The sequence below is a fragment of the Euphorbia lathyris genome, chromosome 6, assembly GCF_963576675.1.
Source record: "Euphorbia lathyris chromosome 6, ddEupLath1.1, whole genome shotgun sequence".
Classification (NCBI taxonomy): Eukaryota; Viridiplantae; Streptophyta; class Magnoliopsida; order Malpighiales; family Euphorbiaceae; genus Euphorbia; species Euphorbia lathyris.
In genome coordinates this window covers 63597410-63608204 of record NC_088915.1, presented here as the reverse complement: position 1 = coordinate 63608204, position 10795 = coordinate 63597410, and the positions used below count along the sequence as shown (strand labels likewise).

General features: G+C 31.6%; 1 protein-coding gene across 1 annotated transcript; it reads right to left on the bottom strand.

The window, feature by feature from the left end:
• Positions 1–4956: 4956 nt before the first annotated feature.
• On the bottom strand, positions 4957–7350 carry LOC136233719 (phospholipase A1-II 1-like). Its single transcript, XM_066023426.1, has 2 exons — positions 6792–7350; positions 4957–5582 (listed from the first exon to the last, which is right to left on the bottom strand). The coding sequence occupies exons 1-2, from the start codon at positions 7348–7350 to the stop codon at positions 4957–4959; spliced, it is 1185 nt and encodes a 394-aa protein (XP_065879498.1).
• Positions 7351–10795: the final 3445 nt, after the last annotated feature.

The window sequence follows — 10795 nt, the reverse complement described above, 5'->3', positions numbered from 1 at the left end:
AAAAAAGAGAAAATTACACAAAACTGCAAGATTGAAAAACTATTTATACTAAAATAGCCCCTACTTTTTGAATGTTGTCATATTATTAAAAACTCTTTTCATTATGTCAATTAGCAACCACGATTTGGTTAATACTAATAATTAAATATATTTTTTTTTCATCCATTTCTTTTTCTTTTACCCTTTTCATATCTTCCATTTTTCTGTTTCTACCATTTTCATTCTTTGGTACTATATCCTTCCAATTAATCATTTTTACATAGTTTATAATTTATTAAATTATAAATTAGTGTCTACAATTTATATTTAAAAATTTAAAATTTATAAACTACAGTCTAAAATTTACTGTTTAGGTTATGATTAATGATTTATTTTTTAAAATATATGATTTATTTTTTTAGAATTCAGGGTTTATAAATTAGAGACTATGGTTTATTTTTATGGTATATGATTTATTTTAGTATTTAGCTTAAGGTCTAAGATTTATATTTTTAAAATCTAAAATTTTATATAAATAATTAAGTAATATATATATATATATATATATATATATATATATCAAAATCAGTTAATTATTTTGTGTGATTACAAATTAAAAAAAATCACATGACAGTTTTTTTTTCTTTTTTTACAAAACCCACGTTTGTAGAATTAGGAAATCACTACTTGACAATTGTAAAATAAAATCATTGCTTTTTGATATATTGAGAATTAGATTATCCATTCTGATTAAAAAGTAGATATTAACATTATTTGTGATTTTTATGTAACCAATCCAATAAAAAATAATGATTAAAGTTACTGTTAGAAATATTCGAGTTATGGGCTGAATATTTATCCGTCCATACGTGAAACGGGCCAAGCCCATATAAAAAGATTGAGGATTAGGGTTAGGGTTTTATAAGTTAAACATAGGTTATAAATAAATAGCTAGGGATGTAAACGGGGCGGGGCGGGGTGGGACGGGAAATGCATTTCCCATCCCCATCCTTCGGGGATTCCCCATCCCCGCGAGTTAGACGGGGACATATTTGCCCCCCATCCCCGTCCCGCGGGGATGCCCATCCCCGTTTCAAAACACTTTTCCCATATTCCACATCTCCGTCCCCGCGGAGAATCACCATTTATATTTTAAAAAAATCAATATATATTTCTTTTCTCTTCTCATTTCTAATTTTAGGTTTTGTTCGAAAGAATGTCAGGATACTATGCCTTTAGTTTAGGTTAGAAAAAATATACATTTAGTCCTTGACTAATATTTTATTTATCCCATTTAATTTTTTATTTGAAAATAAGTCTATTTAATTTAAGTTAAATGTTATAAACTATAATATTTATAGTATAATTTTAATTATAGTGGAGAATAATTGGGGATCTATCATTGGGGATTAACGGGGCGGGGATGCCATTCCCCATCCCCGCACCATCCCCGTCACAAGGGATAAAATTATCCCCATCCCCGTCCCATGAGGATTCTTATTGGTGATTCCCCGTCCCCGTCGGGGCGGGTTACGATGGGGATGAGAATTCCGCGCCCCACTTGCATCCCTAGCCATCTAAGTAGGCATAGCCCTTACTTTTGTAAGGTTTTATTCACTTTTATCAAAAAAAAAAAAAAAAGAAGAAGGATAATCAAGAGTAGAATCCATAATTTTCATGTGTCTCTCCCTCCTCCTGCACCACACTCTCTCCGTCTCTAACGTCCACTTTAGTTTGTGAATCCACCGTTTTCACCTTCAGACTAATATCTAAGAGATCATGGTAGACCCGACTCTTCCATAGCTAATCAACTCAACCGATTATTCTCTATTAGAGGTAGCCATTGAGAAGATCGCAGAAAATGGTTAACCGATCTTCTATTCCATTATTTTGATGTTGTTTTTTTATTCCATTACCCGTTAGTTTGTCTTGTTCCTCGTTATAGTCGATTAGTTAAATGGAACTTGGTTCAAATGTTGTTCGAAGGATAGTCTGTTCTAAAGTAGTAGTGTATATGGCTTTGATTTATTGTAAGGCTTTACAAAATTTAGTAACTGTTAGTAAACTAGAAATGACAAACATGTTGTTAAAGTAAATCTAAACTCAAAAGATACTTGTTCTTGTTAATGAAAATAAACAAGAACCATTAATCTCATTGAGGTCACTTTTGTTTCCATGTGCATTAGTTAAATTGAAGATGAGATACTTTTGTGGCATGTTTGTTTGTTGGTGTTAGTGTCTTCTGTAATATCTTTTCAAATAAGTTCAATAGTGATAGTTCAGTGGTTTTTGGTTGGTTGTTGATTCACTGGATGCTCTTATGTGAAGTCTTTCATGTATAATCATTGACCTAATTACTAATCTAGTCCATTTAAGGGATTTAAGGAATCTATTAACATAACTTCTCCCAACCTCCTTCTCCTTTTCATTTCTTTCAAGAACTTACAACAAAATCAATAATCCAACCCAAAATTTAAACATATTAATATATTATATTATTCAAGTAAGAAGTTGGTTAGTTTAATGTTTTCTTATTGAGTCCGTCATTTCCGATTTCCTCCATTTTTGTTTCATCGATAGTTGCTCCCATCGCATTTGCAATGAAAGTGTCGCATTTCCGACAACAGTTGTCGCAAATGCGATAGGAGCAACTATCCATGCGACAAAAATGGAGGAAATTGGAAATTACGGGTTCAACGAGAAAGCATTCAACTAACCAACCGCATACTTCAATAATGTGTATATAAAATGAAGAACAAAGGAATGGAGAAGGGAATGAAAGAGAGAAGATGAAACGAAGAGAGTGCGGAAAAAATATTTGAGAGTTTGAGGAAGAAGATGAATTGAAATAAGGGTATTATTGTCCTAAGTGGTTGAAAGTGTTTAGATCTGTAAGATGAAAAGGAAGCGTGTAAGATATGTTAATGCCTCGTTTTTCAGTTGTAAATAGCCACTTTTTTATTGACTATAACTCTCTCAATTCGATTCGGTTTGTGATCCACAAACACTCACTGACTTTATTTTGATATGCAGATGCAAGATTCCACAACATTAGAGCATGGTTCCTTCGTTTTGATCTCCAGAAAAATAGGTTTTTTCTTATTTTTTTTTTTTTTTTGAAAAATAGGTTTTTGATGCTAAAGTTAGGAGCTGAATTTTTTTTTTCTCTTTTTATTTAATTTTCTTTTTCTGATTTATTTTTATTATTATATCATGTGTATTTTCTTTTAAACTTTATTTTACTTTATTCCAAGCTTTTAATTTATAAAAATAAATTTTTTTCCTCAACAATTATAAATGTTGAAAGTATTAAACGGCGTAACTATTTTAAGTAAATATTAAGTATTGAATTTAAAAATATTAATTTCTACTATCAAACTTAAAATTATAAGTTAAATATTTTAACTTTTAAAAATAAATGAATTTTTACTTAATTGAACTAAACACCAATAAACACTTAATATACTAATTTTAAATACTTAATTCGGTTACCAAAATTGAAGCATAGACAAGCTTGTTCATCAGTTCAAAAGACAAACGAACTTCAATAAGTCTCATTAGAAACACAAATGGTTCCATATATAGTACATTGATATAAAGTAAAAGATTACAATACACAATATTCAAGACTTTGCTGTCAATTTTCAACACGACATCACGATTTACAGAGAACACGATTTTCATTTTATTGAATTTATATCATTTATAATCATCTAATTAAAATATATAGATCACATAAAACAGTTATGATGATATATAACAACCTGTTTGGACTTTCCAATTTCACGACCTAAATCTAGGGGCGACTCTAGCATTTTAGAGGCTATAGGCCTAGCTTTCGTACTTGTTTTTGAAAAATTTAAATTTAATTAATTGTTGACTAGATTAAGAAAAATTAAATAACGATAAACTATAAAGTACACAAATGAAAACCTTGTGACTTAATCTTTTTGAAATATAGTTGTGTAGCTAAAAACTTACGAACATAAATTTTGTGGTTTGTGATGTTTGCAAACTCAGACATTCCAAAAAAAAAAAAAATATTGATGTAATTTACTTTAAAGAAGGAGCAATTTGGAGCAAATAAAAAGTTTGACTTTTCAAATTAATTAGTTCATATATAAGGTGTGACATTACAAATTAACTAAACCACATATATGTTTTGATAGAAAGTTGACTCACAAAATCATTTAAGAGCAATATGCACAAACCACAAACTCATATGTTTGCAAGATTTTAAACATGTGACTACTTTTACAAACCAGACAAACCACATGATTTTTTTTTTTTTTTACTTTATCCTTATTGTTAAGAAATAACATGTAACCTAAATTTTGGAAGGCTCTTTGTTGTGCTAAAAGGTAGTGATTAATATTGTTGTTGATTTTCAATTTTATTTTAACATACTGTACATTCTTTACTTTTTTTAATATATATATGATTACTGTTAAATTCAAATATGAGAGAATATTTAGGGTTAATAGATATATATGCCATGTATTTGTTCGTGTTCTAAGATATGCCTTTATATCAAATAAACGGCAAAAATATCCTTATATTTTTCAAATAGCACAAAAAATGCATCCACATCACCTACACCTCATTTGCCACCCCACTTATATCAAATAAACAGTCAAATATCTCATCGTAATCGTTAACAACATACAAATATACCCTTATTATTGTGATGACTAGACTAACATAATTATACCAAATAAACTTACCTTTCAAATAAGGGTATATTTATGTATTGTTAATAATTACGAGTGCAAATTTAACTGTTTATTTGATATATAACATATGTGAAAAAGCAGACAAATACAATGACATATATGTATCTTAACCCTAATATTTATTTACATGATATTTTTAACAATTGGAATCATAATAATTATTATATTGTAATTAAAATAATTTTTAAATTGATACCTAAATAGGAGGCACTAGACGGACGGACGGACATCTAGGGCAGCGCCCCTAAAGTCGGCTGAGCCTAGGAGGTGGAATATAATCATTTAGCTTCCAAATTCCATTCTTCATCTGAACTAAACCCTTATACATAACATTGGTCCACCAATTAGGAGGAACCCCAAAACCATCATTTAAAAGACCACCATTCTTGTTGAGCACCGCAACATCAAAATCAAACCCAAACTTGAACTCTTTTCCTTGTCCTTGGTAAGCAGCAATTCCATACAAATGAAGGTTCAGATCATGTGACTCCACAATGTTTTGTGTCTTTAAGTCTGCTGAGTTTTGAGTGTCAATGTCAAGGGTTACACCAACTGGTGAATATTTAGTGACAATTAGATCTGGAGGAAGATCAGGAACAATATCCTTAGCATTTCGAATTCGTAACAGATGAAGATTAGGCAACGAATTGAATAGTTTCAGAAATGTTTTGTCGCCAATGCGAGGGCACCCGTAAACAAAAGCTGTGACTGGATATAGAGTTTTAGAACCAGTTGGTTTGTTATATCCATTGAAAACTATGTCCATTGAATTCAGAGTTGCGAGTGCTCCTCCTAAACTGTGACCTGCTACTGTTATGCTTATATCGTCCTTTAATGCCCCATATTTGTCTACAAGTCTCCGAACCACAGCTAGAACCTGCAAAAACACCATGGCTATTAGTGAACATGTAATGACCCGGTACAGAGTGAGTGGTGTCCAGGTAGAATGAAATGAATCACACATCAGAAATAGGGACTAAGTGCCTAGGGCTTATTAATAAGCTGGGAATCAAATTCATACAGACGCGTTCAAAAGCTGTGAACAAATGATATTGGACATGATAATAGATACATGATCAAATTAATAATTTGCATATGCAGTAATGTTGACATGCAACTTAATAACCAAGCGAATTTGGTCATCATGGTTAGATCTAGGTTTATTAAATCTAAGCCTTAGGATACTTCAAATCTCCACTTTAAGATTCTCATAAACCTAAATCTAACAGTGAATGACCAAATCTTATATGGTCATTAAGATTCATGTGATGAAAACGGTTTTGCCATATATACCTGTTAGAACTCGAACTTAGAAAAACAGGAACAGACCGAACAAAATTAAATGGGCAGAGTCGCGGACAATGTCGCTTTCTTTAAGACGTTCGCGGAACTGTCGGAAATTAGCAAACAGTATGAACTCCGGTCGCCTCCAGGATAAAACAGCCCTCTTAAATACGATTTTGTATTGCACCGTACAAAAATCGTTTCTGTATACACTCTGTAACTTGCTCAGTTTTTTGGAATCGGAAAAAGGGAAGAAAGAATTCAATTGTGTCATTTCTGTATGCCAGTCTCACCTATTTATACAGGGAAAAAAAAGTTGTTAAGCTCTGATTTCATGGAGAAGATGAAGGAGGAAAAACAAGAAGGTGGAGGAGACTGAAGACACGTTCAGAAATATATACGTTATGAATAACGTTCAGAAAGACTAAATCCGAATGTAAATAATTAAATAAAAAATTAATTTCCGAAATTAATAAAAAATAATAATAAAAAAAATATTATTAATTAATTTTTTTCAATAAAAAAATATACATTTTACACCACACCAACCCAACCCGGATCGGACGGACGGCGCGCGCGCGCGTGTGGTGGTCAACCAAAGAGATAGGTCCTCACCCTTTCACAAAAGTGGGTACCCCTTGGGGGCACACCCCAAGCATGTGAGGACCTTCTTAATAAACATCTCCACCAAGTGCTTTGAAAGCAATGTGGAATGTTTTTCACTTGAAAAGAAAACTTAAAGGCACATGGGTGGGCTTATTTCATAAATTATAATTGGGCCAAGCCCAATAACACCTGTTCTCTGTTCTCTGGAGCTGGTTTTATTATAAACTGAATTTGCACTTTTATCAGTATACACATTGAGAAAACCCTGATGAACCTTTGCATCACTACCAGGAAAAACCTTTGAAGCTGAAGTTTGAACAAAGTTAATATTTTTTAACCATTCAATAGGCAACTTTGTTCCTCTCCAACATATTAGAATGTCTCTCCTACCTAAAACGATCTTTCCTTCATCAGTTCCGACAGCAACATACCCCATAAATGCAGATTGATTGTGTGTCCAATCTCCAATATCCACTTCTGATCTTGCATAGAAGTAATCTATCACTTCATATTTAAATGGATTCCCAAGTTCTAGTCCTGTCCGAGTGAAAAATTCCTCCGGTGGAAATCGGCATAGTCCGTGCCCGTTAGATTGTTCCACGTAGTTGAATGAATCTTTGATTGCTCCAACTCTTTCGCCGTAGTGAACAAGATACCGTCGGAGATTATTGTCGATTGGGTCTAAAAGCCCGTTCCAATTGTTTTCAATGCCGCTAAGCGCCTTCCATTTTGATGCTATGCTCGCCATGATTACCAGAAATTCTACAATAGACCGAATGCAATAGACCCGCTAAATGAAAAATGAGATCTCTCTAGTATGTTTTTCCCCTTTTCATAACTTGTTATTTGCACATAAATTCAATTAAGGCCTTTATAAACTTATAATACACTGATACCTCCTTGAAGTCAACGAAAATATTATCATAGAAAAATGGAATGACACCATCAAGATTGATGTATATTAATAAGGGGGAAAATAGAGTTTAGCTGGATAAATATAAAATAGAATTTTTAAAGCTGGATTTTTAAATGATGCTTCTTGATTATTTAATAATATTTATAAGTTAAGTCTCCCCTTTTTAATATTAATTAATATATCTAATTAATCAGCTGTTGCATGTTTATCCCAAAGAATCTGTTCCTTTTGCGTATACACTTTAAAACATATGACTTTGTATTTCTACTTGGGAAAGCATCATCAAGTTATTATGGTTCGGGTTCGGGTTATTGTTTATTGAACTCTTTATCTTTCATTTCCACATATCAAACATTTGATCATTTATTTTTAGTCATATTAAGTTCTACTTGATATATTAGCTATGAACGTCTAATTCAATTAAGAGAGAATTACTCAATTTTTTGAGTTTAAATTTGTGTATTTTACTGTTGAAATAATGTTTCGACGGCTTTTCTATATAGTTACATTACTTCAGATATAAAAAAAAGCTGCTTTTGAACCATTGAAAATACAAATGCATATAAATTAAAGGCTTAATATACAAATAACCCTCTGAACTTGTTCAAATGTTGCAACTGCCCCCTCCAACTTTCAATTGTAACAACTTACCCCTCGAACTTGTCCAATTGTAACAATTTACCCCTTAAACTTGTCCAATTGTAAAATATAACCCTAAATTGCTGACATGGACTACAATTGAAGAGACACGTGAAATGCAAAATCTGCAACGCTCGTGGAGTGTGATAATCAGATCTTTCGTGTGATACGAATCCGGAGAAACGCTTTTACTGTTGCTTCAAGTACGCGATAAAAAAATTTCCAATTTGGGGTTATGTTTTACAATTGAACAAGTTTAAGGGATAAGTCGTTACAATTGAAAGTTGAGGGGGGCAGTTGCAACATTTGGACAAGTTTAGGGGGTTGTTTGTGTATTAGGTCTAAATTAAATAACAGTTTGTTAATCGAGATTTATATTCAAATTGACTTTTTTTTTTTTTTTGGTCATCAGAGGTTTAATATGTGTAAAAATAAAAGATTAGGATTTAATGTGTTAAAATGAAAAATCAAAATGATGAGAAGCCTCATTGTATTTTTTCCTTTATACTTTAACTGTACGGAACCTAAACTAAACTTTAAGCAATCTGATGTTTTTTAATGTTGAACAAATTGTTTCTTTATCTGTGTAGATACTTTGTATATAAGATATTTCCTTTGACTAGCTTGTTACTGAGAAAAGGATATCAGTTTTATTATATCTTTGGAGATGCATTGAACATTTATTTATTTTTAATTTTGTTGTTAATCAGTTTCCAGGTTTTTATTCTTAGCATCAAAATTATGCTTTTAATTCTGGTAAATTAACCAAGAAATTTGATTAATGAAATAATATATAACATATAATAAGGTGTCGGAAATTAGGTTTTGCGAAGAGATAATAACATAAACTATTTAAGTTTTAACTATTAATTTAAATTTTTAATTCTAATGGTTTTCTTGATTTTTTTTTTTTTTTTTTATCACAACGTGTTAGATCAAATGGTTTCTTATCAAGTTCACGGGAAATTATTACAGAGTCCCGGTTCTCCGACCAAACTAAAGGACCTTCCATACATAACGCGACATTTGTCTATAATTTATTCAATTCAACATTTAAAAAAACCTTTTAATCATTTAAAAATAACTCTTTAATAATCTCCCTTCTTCCTTCATCGTTCTTCCTGATTCACCGGCCTCTTTCCTTCGCTCACACCAAAATTCAGTTTCAGCTGTCGCCGATCTCCACATGCAACATCGCCGTCTGCCGATTGTCACCCATCTTACCTTAACAGTTACCACAAACTCCACAAGATCATAGAAAACATAAAATCAGATGTCGATAAAAATTTCAATTGCATATTGTGAATGCACAAGATAGACAAATAGACACCATAAAATCCAAAATACTTGCTCATCTCTCAACAAATCCAGAAATTATAAGGAAAAAAATAAAATAAAAAGATGTCTTGTTTTTATATTTTATCAGCTTTGCTTCATATCCAACCAATAAAAACTCCAACGAACGCCAACAAGAGCTGTAATCTTTTGATGATGGACCCAAACAACATGAAGGAAAAAGGAAAAGGGGAAATCACTAGGAGAAAAATGGGAAATCAAGAAAATTAATAGTTTGGGTCCATACTCTTTCTATACAAGTCGTGAATGAACTATAAGCTTGTCGTATAACAACTGAAACTTGCTAATCACTTTGTAAACACATCAGCTGTTTGAACAACCGTTATACCAATTATATGACTGAATAGTCTTGACTTATTATTTTGAGAAAGAAAACTTGCATTAATATCAAAGATCTTTACTAATTACATCATTGAGTCAAACAAGAATACTAAATCTAAAAAACTCGAGCACCCCATTTCTTAGCAATTTGAACACTCATTTCAGACACATTAGGCCTTTCAAATATTGATGTATACGTACAAAATTCCAAATTAAAAAAAATTCAAATCTCAAAGCTCAAATCCTAAATCTTAAATTTTAGTTAAAGTTGAGTAGCCACCCAAGTTAAAAAATGTAAAGCTATGTTGGTTCATATCGTTAAAAAATGAAGCTCAGTGACTATGAGTGTAATTTACCTATGTTATATATGTAAATTGAATTGAATTTTAGTATTGATTTAAATAATATTGTGTATATGTTATGTATACAATTTCAAATTAAAATAAATAGAAAACCTAAAAATCTAATTCGCACCATATTTGAACCATAAGAGTAACTCCCAATTTAATAACAAAATAAAGAAAAAACAACTAATAAAATACGCGTAATGTCACAATAGTACTGATACGTAAGGCGGGATAGAGTGAGATCACGTCTCTACGCTATAGGTAACCGCAAAAACAAACTCAAATCTCTCAGTAAACTACCCATATGAAAATTAAACCATACAGAATCAACTGAATGAATAGGACGTCCAATCATGTCCGCGTACACATTTTTAAGAGATGGTCGGTGGCTAACCTAAAAAAATGAAAGGCGGAGCAAGCTGGTCACACTCCTCAGCCAGGAACCAGGGTGAGAGAAAGGTTTTGCAATGATCTTGTGTTTAATGGCAGAGCGTTACCTGGCAATTATCTTGAGTTAATTATATTAGATATAGTTAGGTTTTATTATTTTACATTACATGGGTAGTTTAAAAATAAGTTAGATTTATAGGGACTAAATTAAAATTTTAATTCTT

What these genes read in the sequence shown, in the direction of transcription:
- LOC136233719 (XM_066023426.1), bottom strand. Translation starts at nt 7,350, where the DNA reads ATGGCGAGCATAGCATCAAAATGGAAGGCGCTTAGCGGCATTGAAAAC. An exon ending in CTCCAGAGAACAGAGAACAG is followed by an intron (nt 5,583 to 6,791) that starts GTGTTATTGGGC and finishes TGCAGGTTCTAG; the next exon opens with CTGTGGTTCGGAGACTTGTA.